This window comes from Streptopelia decaocto, assembly GCF_964273445.1.
Source record: "Streptopelia decaocto genome assembly, chromosome: 2".
Taxonomy (NCBI): domain Eukaryota; kingdom Metazoa; phylum Chordata; class Aves; order Columbiformes; family Columbidae; genus Streptopelia; species Streptopelia decaocto.
Genome location: NC_138655.1, coordinates 15,231,854 through 15,253,963, shown reverse-complemented (window position 1 = coordinate 15,253,963; position 22,110 = coordinate 15,231,854). Strand labels below are relative to the sequence as shown.

Genomic DNA, 22,110 nt, shown 5'->3' with positions numbered 1-22,110 from the left:
AAGTGAACAGGACTTAACATCATTTTTCTGACAGTCCGGGAGGGTTCAGTGCCAAGCAGCTCAAATTTTGATCAAGCCTGCCTTTAGTCTAGTATTAAGAAGTTGATAATGGGGTAAAAATCCTTATAACACATTTCAGCTGGGGCAGTTCCATGGCCCTGGTTTACTCCCTGCATGGACCCCGAAGGCAATGTTTGTGTCACAAGGTTATGCTAAAACCCAATGACTGATCCATCACTAGAACACATGGCTCTTACTTCATCTTTCCTCAGAAGATGAGATGCATCTTTGAAGGCCCCCTAGTTCCCCTCCTGGAAGAACACAGTGCTGGGGTAACGTAACAGCTTGGAATGGGACTGTTCTGGAAAAGGGAAAGGGAAAGGGAAAGGGAAAGGGAAAGGGAAAGGGAAAGGGAAAGGGAAAAGGAAAGGGAAAGGGAAAGGGAAAGGGAAAGAAAGGGGAGAGGAGGGGAGAGGAAGGGAAGGGAGGAGAGGGGAGGGGAGGGGAGGGGAGGGAAGGTGGAGGGAAGGGAAGGTGGAGGGAGGGAAAGGAAAGGTGGAGGGAGTGAGGGAAGGCAGGAAGGAGGGGAGGAAGGAAGGAAATCAGGATGAGCAGAAAACTTACTGAAGAAATAATTTCAATAGGTATCAACAGCTGTGATGATTTTCAATGAAGCATAAAGCTTTATTCTAACACATTTTGCTAGCAGGATAAATTTTTTTTGAAGACAATTTGGCAGATTCTGTGGCCCAGCAGTATATTCAAGTAGCACTTTGCCCTATATGAAACTCACAGACAAGCTTAGGAGGGGGTCCAATGTCATCTTAAATGCAGGTAGCATTTAATCCAAATCCAGAATGCTTCTTAAGCTTAGCCCTATTAGCAGATTGCTGTCTGTGGATACTTTGCTCAGAATCCCACATAGCACTGTTCTCCCACTTTGAGGACAGTCTCTTCTATGCTCGCCAAAAGCAGGACTCACATTGAAAAACCTCAAAATAACTTCTTCTCTGTGTAGTTACGTAAGGCTTTTTTTGAAAAATGATCTTTCAACTCAGCCTTACAGTGGTAACAGTACAATAACGGTGTTTCCAACAGTGTGCAGCTCTCCCCAAGAGACACTGGAAGGTATTTTGTCAAATTAGTTCCTCAACATCACTAGGTCTGGGGAAAAAGGCAACGATCAGTAGTTGGGCCTGTGTCCTTCTATCCTAGTGGAGGTTGGAATAGTGTTTCTGCTGATAATAGCCTCAATCAGCCAGTTCTTACTCCAAAGAAAAGTCTTCCTAAAACTCAAGACAAGCCTTCAATTACACAATCACATACTATTCTGGCTCTAAGACCCCCAGAACAGACTGGATGGTGTGTCCTGAATGAAGAAGAATGAAAAAGTTCCGAGTAATTTTTCTGAAACAGAAAAAGAAGAAAAGAATCCTAGTTCTCTATTGAGTTTTTAAAATGAGGTTAACTTTCTCTGTGGAAAACAGAACACAAAACCACCAAAAATATCTGATAAGTATTATATAATGCTTTTTTAAAACTTTCCCCGTTCGCTTCAGCTTCAATTGGGGTATGAACTAAAGTCAGTGGAAGTCTTTTCGCTGACATCAATGGGCTCTGAGTTAGGACCTCATTGCTTGCAACCCAGCCTGTGTGCTAAATTAATCCAGAAATGGGTTTTAACGGCTTCTTTCACCTATCGATCTCCTGAGCTGTGCACTGAGAGTCAGAGGGCTTTTTTTCTCCTCGCTTTGGAGGACATTTTGGAGGACAGCAAAGCCTGTGTAGCAATAGCTACACTGTGACCTGCATTTTGCAAGTGGAATTTCCAAAAGGCAGAAACTGTTGGCATGCAAATGTGTTACTTTGCAGAGAAAAAATGTCCTCCGAATGTTCTCCAAAACCGAAAAGCACTTACAGAAAGCTATTTCAGTAACAACCTGGATTAGGAACATGTAAGCCATAATAAGAATACATATGGACAGTTTGAAGAAACTGGGCAAGGGGACAAAACCAGTTTTGGAGAACAACTGACATACAGCTTTACAGACTGCACGGTAGCTGAGAAATTGTATCTTAACCTTAGTACTTGCAAACAAGCACTTTCAACAGACACACACTCCAACCTGGTGTAAATGAGGTGATGAGGGACGGGAACACTGCTGTCATCCTGTCACTCACTGTCCCCCCTGCTCTGGACTCACACAATTAACACAGCTCTGCTGCACAGGGGAATGTTTCCGGGACTGTCGTGCTGCCCTAGAACTTCAGCTCTATCTGAGAAGGCTGGATGGAGCTGAATTGCTTCACAAAAGACAGCAGGAGCTGCAGACCACCATTTTTCTGTAAGCTCGTGCTGGCTTTCATAAAACATATGATAGCATGCCTGTATATGATTAGACTAAATAACACTGTTCTCTCTACATGGCAGAGACTATGTTAAACACACATCCATACATCCATCACTATCTTCATAGTCCAGCACGTGTTTATTGATCCTCTCACTGAAGTCCAAAATTGGACCCTCAGCTGCACGGGTAAGGAATAAATCTCAAAGGATGCTGCCCTGAACTCCCTGAAATGACAGTCGCCGCTGTCTGACTGATGGTGACTCAGACACCAGCTGATGTGTCCAGAGAGAAACAATAAAGGGGAAGCCTGGAAACACATAGTTCCCAATGCCAAATCCAGGTTTATGGAGAAATCTGTCTGGACTGTGGTGATCAACTGACGCAAGTTTATAACTTGTGGGTCTTCATTGTCCCATATCAATAAAATCCCAATTTCTGTAAGCAGGCCTAGAACAGTGACAGTTGGTGACCAGGACTTCGCAGTCTGGTAAAAATCTCAAGCACCAATCCAGATGGGGGGGCAGAGAGAACCCGGCTAACACTGAAGAAAAGGATGTAGGAATAATGGATGAAAGGATGAATAGATGAAGAGATCTAAACATCTGGGGAAGACACTGATGCTTCAGCATGTGCACTGCCTTTGGCACAACACAAGATGAGGTGAGGTCATTGTTCACAGGTCATGACAAAATGAAGGAGCCCTAAAGCTCCTCACCACAATCCACACACCACCAAGCCTGAATTCAGCTGAGACATCGGCTCGTTCAGATAAAATGCAGCTTACTCAACTAATCAGAAAGTTTTTCCCCAAACACAGTGAGCAAGGCTTAATCAGGAACATGATGCCATGTGTGAAGGACATTTTGTTAAAAATACACTGCATGTACTGAAGAACTCTATTTTTTTCATATGATGTGACATATAATAGGCACTGAACCAAAACACTACAGAAGTATGTGGGTTTTGTTATCTCATTGGACTACCAGACAACATTTAATATTGAGAAAATATTGCATATCTATAGCAGAGGATGTCTACATGTTACTTTACACTATCACCACAATGATCATGTTCCTTCTGTGTTACCACAGCTGTTAAAAAGACTTAAAAAGGAGCTAATAACACAAGTCATTATAAGCCATCTTAACCTCATTTGGAAAATATGCAAGAGCTTTTTTGTTATTCCTTCTTCCCTGTCTCCTAATCAAGATCTCCATATTGAGCCCAGTTTTGCGTTTTCTTAGCAGCATAAATTACAAGCCTCTCTGTTCAAGTCAATAAAATTACTCCAACATGAAAAAGGAACCAGCCATCTGCAAAAAACAGAGTCTAACAGGTAATTTTCCACTGACAACTCTTACTATAAAACAGGTTCCAGAGATTACTCTTTTATCTAACACTGAAAGTAAACAATTAATGCAAAATGTACAATGTCTGTAAAGACAGCGTGTTCACTACTTGTGTCCTTTATATGTAATTATTTTCATCTTAGTAAGCAGACAGTTGAGTAAGCCCAGCATAAAGGTGTAGATGGAGTCAATTCACCATGCAAAACAGACAGCTGAGCATCTCTATTTATTTATGCATTATTTTACCTTTTGTTCCCAACTTGGAAAGCATGTGGAATCTACGAGACATTTTCACATGCCATTTCTTGTGGAAGAACATCAAGTCAACTTTTGTGCCCTCAGGCAAACTTCTCCTACCTGATCTCTATAACTGTCCATATCAAAATTATTTTCCATACCTTGTGTAAGCAGCTGGAGGTTTCGGACTTCTTCCCTCACCTTCAGCTGAAGGACTTGCTGCAGAATGTGCTGTCGCAGGCTTTCCTGGGCAATGCCCATTCGTTCAAGCTTTTTGTCAGTAAGTCTCAGCAAAGCACGGCCTGGATGCAAAAGTCAAAAAGAAAAATCAGCCAAGGATTTCCATTAGTGCAGTATTCTCACTCTGACAGGCTAATTTGCTACAGAAAAAATTCTCAGCCCTGAAACACCTCACTCTGAGATGTTATTGTTTCATCAGTTAGGTTTACTGCCAGACATCTATGTTCCACTCTTCCCTTTTCTTTTGCTCTTCTGGATTCTTTTGATGCTTTGTGAGACATTTAAGCATGTAAAATAGGTATCTTGTGCTGTTTGAGACAAGCAATTGCTGTTCATAAGTAACAGCAAGTCTCCCACAGGTTGGATATCCCCCATACGTCTGCAATTGGACCAGGTGCCTAAATAGATCCTCACCTATTTACAAGCATCTAAATTACTGTCAAGAAACCAGCAGTGAAAGTGAATTTGACCAATTTAATCGATTTAAGATATACTGAGGATGAATATTGTTGCAATTCAGACCTGTTTATAGTGTAATAGCACCATTTCTCAGGAGGGACCTGTACTTTGTGGTCCAGCCTTCCAAATCCCTCTCAACAGTAACATATCACAGCGAAACAGAAAAAAAGAGCCAGAGACTTCTCTTTGCACAATCAACTATATCTAAATCATTGCTGAAAAATAAGTTTGCCCAACTATAAGCAGACATTTTCCAACAATAAGGAGCCTATGGTCTTTGCAGGCAATCATTCCTAGTTCATGACTTTTCTTTTCCATTAGGGTAATTTTGAACCACAGTGCCATGCAGATTGTAGATGTTAAAAAAAATCAAAGATTCTGCTAGTGGAGCTCTGACTCCATCTTTTGGGCATTGCCACGCTATAAGCAAAGAGGAGGAAGGCAGTATGCTGGCTGTGCCAACATTAAAGAAGTATTTGGACCAAGCTGAGAACCAAAGCATCAAGCAGAGGTTTACCTGAAGAACAAAACTTCACCTTCTTTGGTCTTCCCCCCTGCTGTGAGGTAGGTACAGGGAGCAGTGCCCTGTGACTCGCTACCTGGCTCCCAGTAAATGTATTTGCTCTGCAAAGGTGCCTTGGCCAGCACTGGCCAGATGCACCAGAGCTGCATCGATACTACCTTGGAAAACGGTGTGTTGTTTCATTCACTTGTTTAAACGGACTCAACTTTTTACCTCTTCTAGTTCTGACTGTAAATACTTTTAATTGTTAAAAATACCTTCTTTGATTTCTCAGGCTTTACTCTGAAATCAGAAGGAAACAGCGATGAGCAAGTTACTCTCTCTGCAACACAGCAGCCTCTGTGCTACCATCACTGTGGTTTTTGGATGAATGGTACAATTTAGCTCATCATAAAGTGTTACTCAACACAGCAAGATAAGGCCCTTATTCAATCTCTTTACTGACAAAACAGCAATGAGTACAGAATTTTTATGATTATTTTAATTAAAAAAAGATAAAAAAAAGATAAATGCCAAGAATTGGAAGGGGTGCATAATATTTGCCCCAGACCAAGCAGTTAGCGATGCACCCCTCACTAACTGCAAGATCTCACTCCCAAGTGGTTCCGTGAAGCTGTTAGTTGGATCTTGATATGACACAACATAAAATACTGGGATATTACTATTGACAAAGCAAGATGTTATTGATCAGATAAAAAATGACAGGGTTCATTTATTTTCTGCCCTTCCATGTCTCTCCAGCACTACATGCTACAGAGGATGACCTTTTGACTAGGAAAAATTTCTTTGAAATCATAAAGAAGAATTCTATGGGTTAATGTAATAACAAAATATGGAAATTAGTCTCTTCCAGATCAATGCCAGCTGTCCAGTTCCCCTGGTGATACAGATAGTAATAATGACTTCAATTTTTGTATCACCTTATCACACTAAAACATCTTAAAGCAATTTACAAAGGATGTACGGCAGTCCAAGAGTACAATCTGTAATGTCAATCTAGCAACTGAAAGCAAACAAAAATAAACAAGTCATCAGTTTAAAGAGTGCCAACATGTATGTCATCTTAGGGCAGGGAGTCAGCAACAGTAATATGAAAGGACATACAGAGGCCATGCGTCTCACCCAGTGCCCTCCACCTCTTTTTGGCCGTGGATATAGTCATTGCTCTTTACTTCCTCTGGGCAATTCTTTATTTCATATTCAAATCAGTTCCCTACCCCAGTCACTGCCTTTGGAGGTTGAATGTGCACAGAACAGAGACGTCTCTTTTCAGCTCCTGGCATGCCAGTTCCTCCGTGGTTTTGGCTCAAAGCACAATGCCATTGGAAAAAATTGTCTTTGAGTCATACTATCTGCAGCAGCTTTTACAAGTTGCCTTAAATTAACTCCTTCTTGCACCAAATCCAAAGTGACATGTTGAGGCAGTGAGGAGGTGAGTAGGCAAACATCCAAATGTGGCACTTCAACAATGCAGTAAGTGACCTGAACTGAGAAAATTCGATCCTCCCCACACTTGCTTCCCCCTCCACACTCACAAGAACAACATCCAACTCAGAATTGGAATAATTTTTTATTCTGGTACTAAGTCATGCCATTGGAAAGACATCACTAATGCCTGGATCAGTCACCAAAGCCAGGTAGTTCCTCAGGCCAAGGTCCTGACAACCAGGTAATGATTTCGGATGCTTCACTGTCTTGCTTCCTGAACTGTACATATCTGAAAGGGTTATAATTTAGTTCTAAGAACTCTGCAAGGGTTATTGAACACTGAAATCAGTCACCCAGGGCAACTGTGGAGTCTCTGACTTTGGAAATATTGAAAACCTGACTAACAAGGTCCTGAGCAACCTGTTGTAGTCAGCCCTGCTTTGGGCAGGTGGTGGGAATGATCGTCAGAGGTGCCAACGTGAGCTGTTCTGTGATTCTGTGAAACAGCCTGCCTGAAGGATCTCATAATAAAGATCTATTTTCTTTGAAAAACAGAAGATTAATGAAGGACATTAATAAGCATACATGAAAGATGGTCATTTTGGGAAGCATCACGGTTAAAATAGAGACAGCTATACAGTAAAAATTTGGGATAGATTTTTCAGAGAGTGCTGGATAGAATATATTATCAAGAACAGAACACCCAACAAATGTAACATTTTCAAACAGTGTATACTGATTGTTGCTAGAACACAAGTAAAGGAACTTTACCTACATCTCAGGAAAATTTTCCAATGCTACAGAACTGGTGCTACCTCTAGATGTAGCAGCTGCCTGTGTAAAAGACACCGGGAGATTCTTTCCAAAAGCATAAAGAACCATAAAGATTGCAGTCACAAACACCCAAGCCTTGGCTCTAGCTAATTGCAAGGCTGGAAACCAAAGGCTATAAAAGAAACCCCACAATTCCCTCAGTATCTGTACGCATCTTCTAGCACCTAAACCCCAGCCCTCTTACACTCAGGACAGATCAGCTGTGGAATGTTCAGAGACGCCTCGAGGGCAGACACAGAATATAAAATACTTTCCAGCTTAATAATGGATTGATGGCCTAATTTTTTCTAATATGACTTGGCTGCTGCAGTTCTCATTCGATCAAGCTGGGATTAGATGAAAATTTGAATGGAGGGAGAAACATTGCCTGCCACAGAACATTAATATGAGTATAAGCAATGGTCGGATGCGGTTGGCATTAGCCCTAGAGCAAGGAACACGGCAGGGTCCACTGTGTCTGACCAGGAACGCTCCCACCTCCCTGCCCTGGTGTAGCCCACTGCTCTCCTCCCAGAGCCTGGGACTCTGTGCCAGCTGCCATTCACAGACACCCAGCGGGTGCTGGACACTGGAACAGGCTCCCCAGGGAGGCGTCACGGCCCCAAGCCTGACAGTGTGCAAGAAGAGACTGGACAACACCCTCAGACACATGCGGTGAATGAACTGTGGGGTTGTCATATGCGGGGATAGGAGCTGGACTCGATGTGGGTCCCTTCCAGCTCAGGACCCAGAGGGGCACCAGGCGAGAAGTCTTGAGGCACAGAATCCAGGAAATAAAGAACAGACTGAAGAACATAAGGACATTAAAACATGCCCTAATGCCAGACCAACAGCTCACTGAGCCCTGCACTCAGAGTGGTGGCAGGAGATACATTTCAGGAGAGCTATTAAGAGGGCAACTTTCTGAAGTTATTCCCTTTGTATCATGCCAGGATCTAGAACTGCTATACTAGGGTTATTAGAGAGTATGGTATTTCTAGCACCTACTGTCCTGATGTCCATAAATTAGTCTTTTGGTCTTCCTGATACTGTGCGCTTCTGCAGCCTCCTGAGGTAGCAAATTCCAGAAGCTCACTGCCCATTTTTATCTGCTTTATATTAATTTCTTACTAATTGCTTCAAGTGTTCTCTACTTCTTGCATTGCACTGTTTAATTAACAGTTCAACATTCAGCTTATCTGTCGCTTTCATGATTTGTAAACTTCAGCTATAAGCCTTTTGATCGTATTTCTGGGAGGATCCAGCTGACAAACCTAGAAAAACTGGAACATGGGATTCACTAAGCCCCTAAACTATGCAAGATGAAAACTTTTTCAAGTTTATACTTAAATGCTGCAATCTCTCTTTAAAATTGTTGACACAACAGGATATTCTTAATTGATAGAACAATTTGCTTTTGTATTTACCTCTTTAGTTCCACAAACATTCATAATTCTAGTTCACTGGATTTTTCTACTTGAAATAGTCTGATCACAGCTTTCCTCTTCCTTACATACACTGATTGTTGGCTTCACTTCAGTGCTTAAAAACAAGCCTCCTAGGCCTTATCAAGTAAGAAGAGACACAGACTTTAATACCATTATTCAGGTGCTGTTGAGACAGAGACACAAGTATAAAATTCTCATCGTATACTCAGGAAAGAAGAATTCAAACAAGAACAGGCAGAGAGAAAGGCTATGACTTCATAGTGAGGAATGGTGAAATTATGAGAGGAGGCGAGAAAAACAAATAGTCACCCATAGAATGAAAATGGCCTCACAATGGCAGTGGAGGGAGAAAAATATCAGGCAAAGAGAAGAATATTAAACTAGAGAACTAAGTTGAAAAGAGAACAAATAGATCTGAATACAATTGAGGATGCTGGGTTCAGAAATATCTTGTAAAAGAAGCAGCACAAATCAGAAATCAATCAAATTTTCAGAGCAAACTTGATATGACTTCATGATTCTGCTCTTGATAACCCATCAGATCTTCTACAGTCCTAGATTTTCTGCTTTGCACATGAGAAATTAAGAGCACGTCTTTCCTTCTCATGTCAGTCTCATTACTAGTCAACCAGACACATCAGCCACTTTGTCATCCGTGCCCTGTGGCAAATCTACAGCTTTTCTTGCAAAAGCTGTTAGATCTGGCTTGCCTTACTAATCATTTTAGCCCTAAGACTGGTGCAGACACTTGGTAAACTGCAGTTTGCATCACCACCCTTTTTGTCCCACTTTAACTATCTAATATGCCACTAATCAGGGAAGACTCACTTAAAAAGTAAAAATGGATTAATTTTTCCTCAGATTTACCATGGCAGGAAACACTTTACTGATCTACATACTAACAGAATGGCAACTGTCAGCCTATGCAAAGGAGAATTAGCTCCCAAAATTGCCATTGGTAGCTGCTGGTACTTCTGACACGATGAACAGCTCTCAACTGGGGACCAGCTTAGACAGATAGGAGACACAAGGGACACTGGTATGGAAATAAAGCAGAGGTAACAACGGTTTCTAATGAAAGGGACCAGAAGGAGCAAAGAAGACTATTTAAGACTATGAATATCAGAGATCTCCAACTGAGGAAGTTCTCCAGCATGAAGCCAGCATTCTTGTGCTTTCTCATCCTGTTAACAAGTGCAGCAAACCTCCATGGAGCTGCAGGAATTACTTTCTGGTAAGTCACGGGAATGGGAGAGGCCCCAGACTCCATTACGGCTCCACTGGAAACGCAGGAAAGCATTTGCTCAGGTATCAAATTAGCTTTGGACACACCTTTATTTGTTAACATCATCAAAGAATAAGGTTATTTTCTGGCTCTTTCTCATGCATTATTTGCTGGATCTCTATGAGGCCAGCTCTACAGTAAAGTTCCTCCCAAAAACCCCTGTCATACTGGTCAATTAATGTCTGATCAAACCCAAAAAAGCAGCGATGTAAACAAAGGCACTTTCCGAATATTATCTGCATCCTTTGTCTTCACATCAGGTCTGTTTATAGTTCTGACAGAGGAAGTGATGACTATTGTTACTGCTGCCAACAAATCTACAATAAAACCAGTTTATTTCCATAAACCGCCTCTCAGGTCACAGTTCTCCTGCATCTTTCTGCCCTCCCTCCACCCTTCTGAACTGCAAGCATGAACAAGATATGAAAGGAAAGTAACTCAACACAATCTTTAACTTAGTTGTATTTCCCAATACAAAATTATTGTCTCATGATTTACAGATATATTCCAAAGTAATTTTATTCTAAGACAATATTGGTTCCATACAGAGAAGGGAAGGGGTTAATGAGAAATTGTGCATCGTGATTACTGGAAGTGGTTCAGTAAGTAATTTACTGTACTGATGGGAACTATATTGATTCCTTACAAGTCTTGAGTAAAAGACTGTTAGACAGTCCTGTTTTTCAGCTGAACATATTCAGGACCTGATGATTTTAATAGGAGGAAATAGTAATAACTTGAATTCCCCCTTGAAATATAAATTCAGGCACAAATCATATTACGCCACTTTTCAAATGTACTGTAAAATGTGAGACAACCATTTTTAGTGCTCTCAGGAAGGACCCGATAGGACCCACAAAGTAAATTAAGGATAAATGTAAACCTTTAGCAGGCAGTCTATAAATCCACATTGCTTGTTGTATATACATTTGACAACCTGCTTCCTGGCCGTACCAAATTATATATTATCTACAGCTATATATAAAGATATAAAGACATATAATAATGGACTTCTATTATATTGCACATCGTATTTTTTAAGAAACAAAATCCAGGACTATTGTTTGCTGGTATCCGTGTACTAGATTTATGGTCCCCCTATTCAAATAAACAACCTCAAGGTCTTTTCTGTTTGCGATGGAGTGAGTGAATCTGTCAACACCTTTGATTTTGTCCACCATCAGCGGGACACGCAGTACTTCAATTCCTAGTTAATCTAATGTCGCTCAGTGTGCAGCCCATTATGCATTACATATCCCATTTCTTTATTAATTAAAAAAAAATCACATTAGATCTTGCCTGCTGGCAAAACTCCTGTTAATTTATTCAGGAGTAAACACACATTTGTATATTATAAGGCACAGCTTCTACACAGAACAGATTAGGAAAGGGAAAGCCAATTTGGAAAGCATTAGAATTGACTGAACTCTTTACAGCAACTCAAACAAGAGCCTTTCCTGTAACTACTAATGGTGGAGCTTACAAAAATCAGTTTTCTTGCAGAAAAAAAAGGATCATGTATTACCAAAAGAGAAATAACCACAAATACGCATGCACACAAAAAACCCCAACACTCATTCTTGAAGTGCCCAACCCTACTAGGGCTGGGAAATCCTTGAGCTCACACAAGAGACTGTCTTACCTTCTGATATCTCTAAGGCAAAAGGGGTTCTGCAGTTCTGCCTGGAAATAGAGCTGGTGTGAGCATCCAGGAAAGGGAGCAAGTCCCATGAATTCAAAAGAAGCTGCCGCTTAATTGAGGAAAGACACCTGCTCCTAGCACAGCCACGTGTACCTCGAGCTGTCTGGACCGCGCTGGGATGGAGCACTCGGGTGGCTGAAGCCCAGGCTCTGGGCGCCGAGGGACAGAACTCAACAGTGAATGCTGCTGCTTGTTCTCATTTCCTACTAATCATTCCATCCAACAACCCAAGGGTGCTACACCACAAAATACACACCAAGGACACAGTATGCAATATATGGAAGGATGAGGAAAGACAATCCATTTACATGCAATATGTTGCACATTCTTGCAATGCCTCGGAAGGCGATCGCGGGGCACATCTCACTCATCCTGCGATGCTGGGGAAAGCCATCCCTTCTTCCTCCTGATTATTCTAACCGCCATACAGCGTTCAGGCAAAAACCTACACAAAGAAATAGTATTTGCAATATGTTTAATTCATTTTCTGAGTTTCTTTTAATGCCAAACCTGTGGGAAGCAGGGAGGACCTACACAATGTGACCTGCCAGCTTACTGGACTGCATTATGAAAGCTCTGTGGGCCACCATAGGTTCCAGAAGAACAGAATCTGAGAACTTACATTTTCTAGTAAGAGCTTCCAATCATTGCCTTGTTAAAAAAAAAAAAAATACAGCAGAAAAATCAAAATTTTATTAAATATTAAAACAAGCTTTCATATCGCAATGCTGAGGTACATACAATATTACAACATTTCCTAATCTGTAGCCCTAGCACCCTCCTGCTCCACATTGTTATCTCCAAGCAGCTTTCAGTGGTGCTTTCTTCTGTGCCTGTACCAGCTTTACCCTTCATTTTTTAATAAAAAATGGAATTGAGAAAGGTTTTGTGTTAATATTCATGATGTTAATAATTCATGTTAATAAAAATGGAAAATTAAAAGCAGCACGCTCATAGGTTGAGCACCGCAGACTGCTTCAGCCCTCCTAACCTGAAGGAAGAATCAGCCACATCCCTCCTGATGCGCTTTTTGCTCTACCACTTTGCTTTGGGGGCTTTAACTGGCAGTCTGGCACCCGTCGGGCTGCACACACCACCTCTGATGGGCCCCTAACTTACAGTTTATGCTGCCTGTTTCATAACCTAGGGGAAGAATAGTTTTCCCATTGTAAGAGTCACCTCTATTCAATTAGATACACAGTCTTACAGACGCAGACACTAATCTTTTGCTTCATTGCTGGTTCAGTAGTAGAACAAACTTTGCAGAGCTCCTTTGCATTTATTCCAGCCTTCATTACTGTAGCTGTGAGGAGAATCAGGACATAAGGATTTTATGCTGCTGGTCTATTCCTCCTATTAAGTACTTACACTCAACCTACAGAACATTGTGAGACCATAGTCATTTTGGATCAGAAATGAAACAGATACCTAAGTAATGAGTTATTGTACCTAATCTGTAAGCAACAAAAGTAACAGAATCTAGACCTTATTTTTTCAAATTCTGCTTCCCATACCCCGTGCATCTGACCCAGCAAGACATTTTACCATGCACAGAGAAGCAGAACCAATAATAATAATAATAATAATAATAATAATAATAATAACACAACACAAATGTACAGGAGCCTCACCAGAGGCTGCAGCCTGGCACTGTGGTCCAAATGGAACACGCAGCCCAGCCCCCTGCTCTGGCTGTGGGTCCCACACTCCCAAGGCAAAATAAAAGCGCATTTTCCCCTACAAGGTGCAGGAAGGCAGGAAGACATTGTGTGATCTTTTGTAGAAAAACCCCTAGAATCATAGGATCATAGAACAGCTTAGGGTGGAAGAGACCTTCAAAGGTCATCTAGTCCAATCCTATGCAATGAGCAGGGACATCTTCAACCCTTCTGCTTTCCTACTCAGACTGCGGCATCAAGAAGCAACTCCAGGCACCGAGATAAATGCACAGCTACAATAAAATGGGGAACAGGATGTTTAGGCACCTCCAGGCCTTTTTGGCAACCACACAAGGGGCTGTTCTGGATGATAATTCAGGAATTCAGTTTGCAATCCCAGGCATCACACTGAGGTCCTGCATTAGATGTAATGGCATCTGTGCATGCCGCTCACTCTCTGGATGCTCAGCAGCAGACACTTAGAAAGGAGCTTGGGAGCAAAGCAAGAATATAACAATGCTTTCCCAATATACTCCCTCAGCCTCCAAAAGCTTCTAGTTTCGGGACTAATTAAGAAAAATAGAGCTGGCTAACTTGAGCTCCAGCTGAGCCTAAGGTCCGTAGATGGCTTCCAGTGACTATAGCAATACCTAGAGCTGCTTGTGAGAGGAACCTCACCAGCATCTTGAAACGGCAGAACAATTCTCCCATTCCCAATGGGATTTGATCCAGCAAGACGAAGCAAAACAAGAAATGAGTGCTGCAAGGTAAACCTAAGCTAATTTAAATGAGAAATTAGTTCAATAACGAGGCTAATTCACAATCAGAGTCATCAAGCAGTGAAATGGGTGATTCTCAGGTCCTTGTGGTTTTTAAATGAAGGTTTTGGAACAGAGTTGAGAGGAGCTTGGGTTACTGGGGTCTATACAAGAAGGGGCTGGTTACCTCTGCATGAGACCCAGCATCTCAAAAGGCCTTGGAAAAAAGTGTAAGAAAGAGGAAGAGGAAGAAAAGGAAATGTATATAAACCAAACAAGTATTAGTAAACTCCCACACCTCAGAAAATTGTTTAGCTTTTTTAAATTTATATTATGTTGTCTTTCTGATAGCTTCAGTGGGTTTTCTTTCTACAATATTTTTTTTTCTCTTTCAGAGAGTCTGCATCACTTCAGAACAGCAAACATTAAAGCACTGTATTATGTATGAATCTTCAGGTACACCTGGTTTTTAAGAAAGAGTATATGGAGAGGACACATTTGAACACAACATGATCCACCTCCAAGTCTTTTTGCTAAAGATACACCAAGTTGAGCAAACACTAATCAAACAATAAAGTCAGATTAGCAAAAAAGCAACAACTGTCGATAGTGAATGTATCGTAACCCTAACCAACAATTTGCATAGAATGATTTATACAGGAATAAGACTAGAAACTATCACCACAGAAATTTCCCATGGTAATACTGAAGACCAGCTCTCCAAGCAGACCCAAAGAGCAGATGACACACTGTTTAAGCACAGTGCTTTTCCTTACAGAATATGTATGAGGTATTCATGACGCACTGGTTAAGTCCAGGGCCAGACACTTTCCTGATGCAAAGAGTGACTATTCTGACAAGTTCAACAAAGATGCATCTACTCAGATCAGAGTTCAGCCACAAATATACAAAATCATTTTTCCACTGGTTTACACACATACAGAAAACAAAGAAAACTAATACATCATTTTCAGCCTGGCAAAACTTTCCCAAACCACCAGAGTCTAGAGAACGTCTTCTGAGTACTAACGCTGAGAACAAATGTAATCCTTAGTCAAGTGCTAAATTGTTTATCTTCATCTGCATTCATTAGCTTACACTCAGTCCTCGATGCAAAAGCCAAATCATTTTAGGGTTAGTTTCAAATGTAGTTTTGGTTATGCACAAAATACAATTTCTTGCTTCTACATGACAAATAAACTTTTAGGTTTAACATTCTTTTGTGGGTTGCAGATCAATGTCTTGTGAAACTCCAGCAAGTAACAACAATCACGTAGCAAGATCTGAATAGCAGCCATACAAACCCCAAAAGCAACAACAGATACTAAGAAATTATTTACTTTATTTTCCAGTGTATAATTAAAATTCTAAAACAAATATCCTGATCTGTAAATACTCTTTGCTCAATTCACTTATATTTCTTCTGTAATGTTCTCCTCTGAGTCCTCTTTGCAATACACATTGTGCTTAGTTTTCCTCACCAGTGTTTTTCTCTTTTCTTCCCACTGGAACAAGTTATTTTCTGCAGTTTTCTCAGGCTGCAGAGCTTCCCTGGTTAAGCACTATGTTGTGCACATGTGAGCACTAACAGTGTGAAATCCTGTCAATACTCCAGAAGTAAACCAGCTGGACGGTAAGTAGGATCACAGCTGTCTATAGATTGAACTATCAGCTACAAATCCTTCGACACAGTTGCATAAGAAGCTGATCTAAACCAAGTTATTTCTAGCCTGCTCCCAAGCAATTTTCTGATGACCTTGAAGATGGGAAGGCCAAGATTCTTTCTGCAGCACAGCAAGCCCTGGGCACTCACAGTCATGTCCTCAAGACCTTGTATTTGCTCTCAGCAGCCAGATGTTACTTAAACGATAAGGAGATCACATAAGGTCCATTTATAGTGGTGTAGGAAACATTTTTATTATTCAGCTAGCACAAAAAGGACCTGGGGTCCTGGTGGATACCAAGCTGAACATCGGCCAGCAATGCGCCCTTGTAGCAAAGAAGGTCAATGGTATCCTGGGCTGCAGCGGGCAGAGCGTTTCCAGCAGGTGAGGCCACATCTGGAGTCCCGAGTCCAGGGCTGGTCTCCCCAGTACAAGGGAGACACGGATGTACCAGAGCAAGTCCAGCAAAGGGCCATGAAGATGATTAAAGGATTGCAGCATCTGTCAGATAAGGAAAGGCTGAGAGAGCTGAGACTGCTCAGCCAGGAGAAGGCTCAGGGGGAGCTTTTCAACACATGTAAATACCTGATGGGAAGAGCAAAGAGGCAATGGGCACAAACCATAACATGAGAAGCTCCATTTAAAGAACCTTTTTACTGTGAGTGTGCTTGAACACTAGAACATATATTCAGAAAAGCTGTGGAGTTTCCATTGTTGGAGATGCTCAAAACTGATGGGACACAGTACAGGTCAACCAGCTCTAGCTGACCCTGCTTTGAGCACGGGGGTGGACAAGATGACCTCCAGAGCCACCTTCCAACCTCAGTGACTTTTTAATTCTATTCCATGAAGGTGTAGAGCAGCAAATCTGGCTGCCTGAACTTTGAGAGATTTAGCAAGGTCACAATTAGCAGCTACTGAATACAAGAGTCCTACATAATTTGTGTATCAATATATTCAATTGAAATGTGCAAACCAAGGAGACAGGTGACAAAATACCTAGCTACTTGGAACCTCACGCAAAATTGTTCATATACTAGTGTACACCACCTGCAGCATCCCTCGGTAGGAGCATCCAGACACTGGGCTTCTCTAAAGGAAATGCTACAACTAGGAAGGTTAGAAAGGCAGAAGGATGGGGGCTATTAAGCGTGTAAAACATATATATATATTTTTTAGTGCTTTGAAGCTCACCTGATGTCACATGCTCTGAAAACAGGACTGCGGCTGGTTCCAAGCATGTGTATTCCCCACCACTGTCCGTTCCAGTAAATTAACCTGTGCTACCATTATCCAGGCACTGGAACTCAGACATTTCTACTATCAAATCACACCAGTGGTTTCTGGGATGATTCTGGCCCAGGCCATTTAACGCTTCCCCAGAAACTCCCAGAAACGCTTAATGCTTCCCCAGAAACTCCCAGGTGTGGTTCAGGAACAAGCAGAGGTCGGGGGCTGTTCCCCATAGATGGTGTGAACGCAGCCATCCTGTCCTGAAGAGTAAAAGCCCTTAGCAGCATTGGCACGAGACATCCCATACTAACTAGCCTCAATGCTAAAAGATGTTTGAGGAACCATCACCAACATCGACATGGCAACATTACAGAGCCACCAGCTCTACTAACATAGTACATCTGCTAAATAAGGTTCTGTTTAATCGTAAAAAAAACAAGAGGACTTGATGATTTCTTATCTCTTCCTGAAGAGTAAAAGCATAAGCTGGTTTCTCTGAAAGCAGAAATTCAGAGGTGAGACAAAATTATTTTCTCCCTTGTGATTTCTATGTGTCCATTGGCAGAAGTCAGAGCAGTTGGAAAGGATTTCCTCTGCTGTTTCTTACCTGTTCTAAACTATTAAATAACTTTATTCTCTCAACTGTGGAAATCAGGAAAAGCAATGAGAAATCTGTTTGGTACAATTTTTAACGACCATGGCAATTTTATTTTTCACTTCTAGGCATTTGAAGGATTCTGCTGTTTTCAGAGCCATCTCAGCTCTTACGCCACATGAAAAGGTGTTCCAACATTTCCAAACACTGGAAATGAGGAGAAAGAGAAGAGGTGTAAATGATGGTGATACTGTGCTTGAGGAAAGCAACAACACATTTCTCCAAGGAATGCTGTTTCTATTAAGTCCCATAAGAGACAATGTGTGAAAAGGAGCCCAAAAAGCAGTAATCTCAAGTCCAACTTTGGATTATTTCTGAAGGGCAACATGCTGCATATCACATTGCACAAGTCAGAAGAGCTGTCAAGGATTTTTACACATATATTCTGCCTGATTCACAGGGATCATTAATTATAGTTGTAGGCTATGTCTGTATCAGTTCACTCGTGCTTCTTGGGCACACCCTTGATGTGTTCTGCAATCCCAACCTCTAAGCCAGCGCTGCTTCTGAAGCACTGTCGGGTCACATAGGAAAATGCTAACGAATATTGGTCTCCTCCTACCTGCAAGGATAGTCAGACCGCTGGCCTAGATCCATAGCTTTAAGGCAAGGGCAATAAGAGCATCTGAGAAAGAGAGGAAGACTGACAAAAATCCAGTATTTCAAAGAATAGTTCCCAGATTTTGGTTTTTACCTAACTGCAATAATTAATGGGATAAGATATCATTCCAAACTTGGGATAAACACCACGTAATAAAAGTAAATCACCTTCCTACAACTCTGCAGACCAAACATCTTCTGCAAAGTGACCTCCCCAGCATGGGAAAGCACCTGCTTGTTGCTGGCCAAGAGCCTCCTGCTGGTGCAGCGTGTCTGGGTAGCAGCAGAGCTGCTACACGGCGGCTGTAACAGAAGCACGCACAGGTAGCAAGAAAACTACTCTGCTGTCACAAAAATGGTCGATATGAAGACAGTTACTAATGATTTGTACTGTTAGGGTTCCTCAAAGGTACAAAGCTGTTAATAAGAAACATTCTTATTACCACTTCCCGCTCTAAGCTTTGAGATTCACTGTAGATATTTTCATTTGGCTTTAAAGCACTGCACTGAGCACTGTAAAAGGTGTACCTGGAGACGTGATGGAAGAGGTTAGAAAGAACCACAATGACAGGATTTTAGAAAGGTCCTGACTTAGACCCACACACATGCCGACAACAGAAACATCTGCATCTACAGAGGAGCGTCTCCTGAGATGAGACCTTGTGGCACATCAGAATTGCCAGCCATTCAGTGCGCTCCCCAAGCTTGCAAAACCTTTTGCTAAACACTTGTCTAGAAAAGAGAATCAATTTAAGTCTGCCTTGAGAAGTCCCAGAATTATTGGGGGAAATGGCTTTTAGAGAGCTGAAGGACAGATCAGTGCCCAGCTAACCAGGTTCTGAGCATGGAAATGTTTCCCGCTATGACTGACTTGTGCAACGCAACCAAGGGTTTTCTGAAAGCAAGAGAGACCTGCACTCTGATATGGAGTATCAGATAATCTGTTACATGAAACAGCCTCTACAAAATAAAGTGATTTAAAAAAGAGAGAGAGAGGGAGACTCTTATTTCAAATCCAGGAGCAGTTTGTGGGAAATCCATGTTCCTAGATAAGGATTTTTACTAGTGTGATAAAGTAAAATACTGCCCCATTTACATTTACCTACTTGAGTGTGAACTCATGCAAAGTGTTACGCATAACTGAGGCATTCATGCTCTCATTCATATTTTATCTCTTCAGTTTTAATAAGCTGTTTATTACAAAGTTATTTTCACATGGTCTTTGTTCTGAATTTGTTATAAGGCCTGCCTGGATGTTATCACAGTAGTGCTTCAAAACAGAGAGGAGTATAAAGCCATCAAATGACAAATGCAACAAAATTTCAGGATATTATTCATTATTTTTAATAATAAAAACTCAATAGTATACCAAAATGAAAGTTGTTCCCATTAAAGCAGTTTTATTGTAGAGTCATTAGGCTGTGCAAAGCTAGAACAGCATTTGCCTAAGGAGACTAAACTGCTTCTCTACCAGCTAAGCTTCTCTCTATCTTCTCACACAAGTTGTCTCCAGGGTCTTTCTTAAAATTCTTATAGTCAGGTGATCCTGTTATTTTTTATTCTTTTTTATTATTTTTGGATTGTGGTAAAAAACCACACAAGTGAAAAGACGAATAAGTATAATTTTTCCTGAGCTTTCTTACCACCCTAAAAGAGGAATAAAGAATTTGCATCCTCCTCTCTAACTGCTGCATTCAGTCCAGCGGTGATGTGGCAGGAAGACAGTAAGTACATTATTTCTCCTTCCATTAAGTTCTATTTCTACACAGTCTTATATACTTACAGGAATTGGAAACATGATCGGTTGAGGTGGAGATCTATGGTCCAGATTTCCCTTATTCTAACCTGGACTCATTGAAGATTCCTGTAACCCCACCTGGTTCAGTGTTTCAGCAGCACATGGGCTTGATATGAGTTATATTATTCACACCACAAGTTTTGAAAGTAATGTGGCACATCTAATAAGCTATGTAGAAGATTTTTAAGTTAGAACATCACACCTCTCACCATCTTGTTGAGAGGCAACAGTCAACACAAAAGAGTTTGACCACAGCTATTCCATTTTACAAAGGCACTGGAGAGAGCCCTAGTTGTCCCCTTGCTTGGAACCTGCCCCGACTCCTGCTTTTATAGCTCTGTGAAGCTGCTGCCTGACAGCTGGCAGAGATACAGCTCCCCTCCCCAGGGGCCAATTACACGGAGCATTTCCAGTACACGACCACAACACAACACAACCTGAGGCACGACTGGGGAGTCATCGGGACAAAGATCTGTGATCTCCCCACAAACTAAAATTGCACGGGATGGTAACAGCTGCGCACCGATATTTCAAACTAGAGACGAAATCCTGCCTGGATGCCCCTGGAGCAGGAAAGAACACATAGTCCACAAAGAGACACTGCTTTGCTGCCTCTAGGAGCGATAAGAACCACTGAGAGAACTTAGTATGCTGGCAAGAATTGCAAGAGGACACAAGGGCATCCACATCTACTTTGAGGGCAAATTCAATGCACTTCGAAGTTAATTCACTTTCAATGTGGTTCGACAACCAGATGACATACAAAGTTTATGGACATGAGGCATGTTAGTGCAAAACAACTGGAAGCTGAGTCAAACTAACTTGTTGTCCACGTTGGGCCACTGCAGCTGCTATCAGCTCCAGTGCTTTGCAATAACCTCCTGCAGACAACAATTACATGACTGGTGACTGTGGTTTACATAAAACAAAAAAAGTTCAATATTCCAGCTATGATTCTGGTCCAAGGTCAAACTTGGCAACTTCACTTCTCTGCACTCAGAGAAAGCCATTAGTTATTGAAAAAAAGCCAGCTGCACATTTTTCCAAAAAATGGCATATCAGTCTACATTTAACAAGTCCTCAAATTCTTTGGGAAAGCCTTTTTATCATTTTGATATATTTTTGAGAGATACTATCAAAAGATACTGCTTCCCACAGTCTCTTGCTACCAATTATAATTGCAGGTTTGTACAAGTGAGTGTTTCACAGACTACGATTGTTTATACTGTTCTTTTAGTGTGGGTAATTCATTGAGGTACAGAACGGATCCAGCACATCAGAGCTTTTGCCATGCAAAAGTGTTAACAGCACCGCAGTTTACAGCTTTTTTTTGTTTTTTCTGCCAGATGGATGATCATATTGGTGTAACAGTTCCCAGCGACTTTTGCAAGTCAGCAATAGACTGTACAAGATTTAGTGGCTGCTGTTTAGCTGGAGCTTGCTAACATAAAGAGTATGCAAATACTTGCTCACTACTGAAGGAGTCACTCAGATGGGATGTAAAAAAACATACTCTACTTTGCCTTAAATTTTCAAGACTACTATGACTAAGAAGAGATGAAGTCTCCCGCTTTTCCTGTAAGGTGTATTCTGACATCTGGCATTCCGGAACAAGTAATAAATGCTCAGATACTGCAATTGTTATTTCACCGACAACTAACTAGCTCTCTAATAAAAGGAAAACACAAACTGAGAGTCAGTCCTGAAGCACACCTGGTGAAAATGAACAGTCTGTCAGAGTGTCCTGGTTTTGTTAAAAAACAAGTTTCTCTTTTAGTGAATTTCCCTGTCAGCTAAAGCCTTCATATTAGCTGCATTTTCCTGGAGAGCCAGATACATGTTTTGCTAAACACAGCAATGGAATGCAAAGTTATTGATATGCATGGATGGACATCTCGGGAGAGGGGCG

At 41.4% G+C, this 22,110-nt stretch overlaps 1 protein-coding gene across 3 annotated transcripts in view; it reads right to left on the bottom strand.

Annotated features, from left to right (window-relative positions):
- The window catches only part of SAMD12 (sterile alpha motif domain containing 12), a 167,107-nt gene that overhangs the window by 79,918 nt on the left and 65,079 nt on the right, over positions 1–22,110 (bottom strand). For all 3 annotated transcript variants that reach the window (XM_082043937.1, XM_082043939.1, XM_082043938.1), the window contains exon 4: positions 4,099–4,239. In XM_082043937.1, coding sequence (XP_081900063.1) covers positions 4,099–4,239 — 141 coding nt within the window. The remainder of the gene's footprint in view (positions 1–4,098; positions 4,240–22,110) is intronic.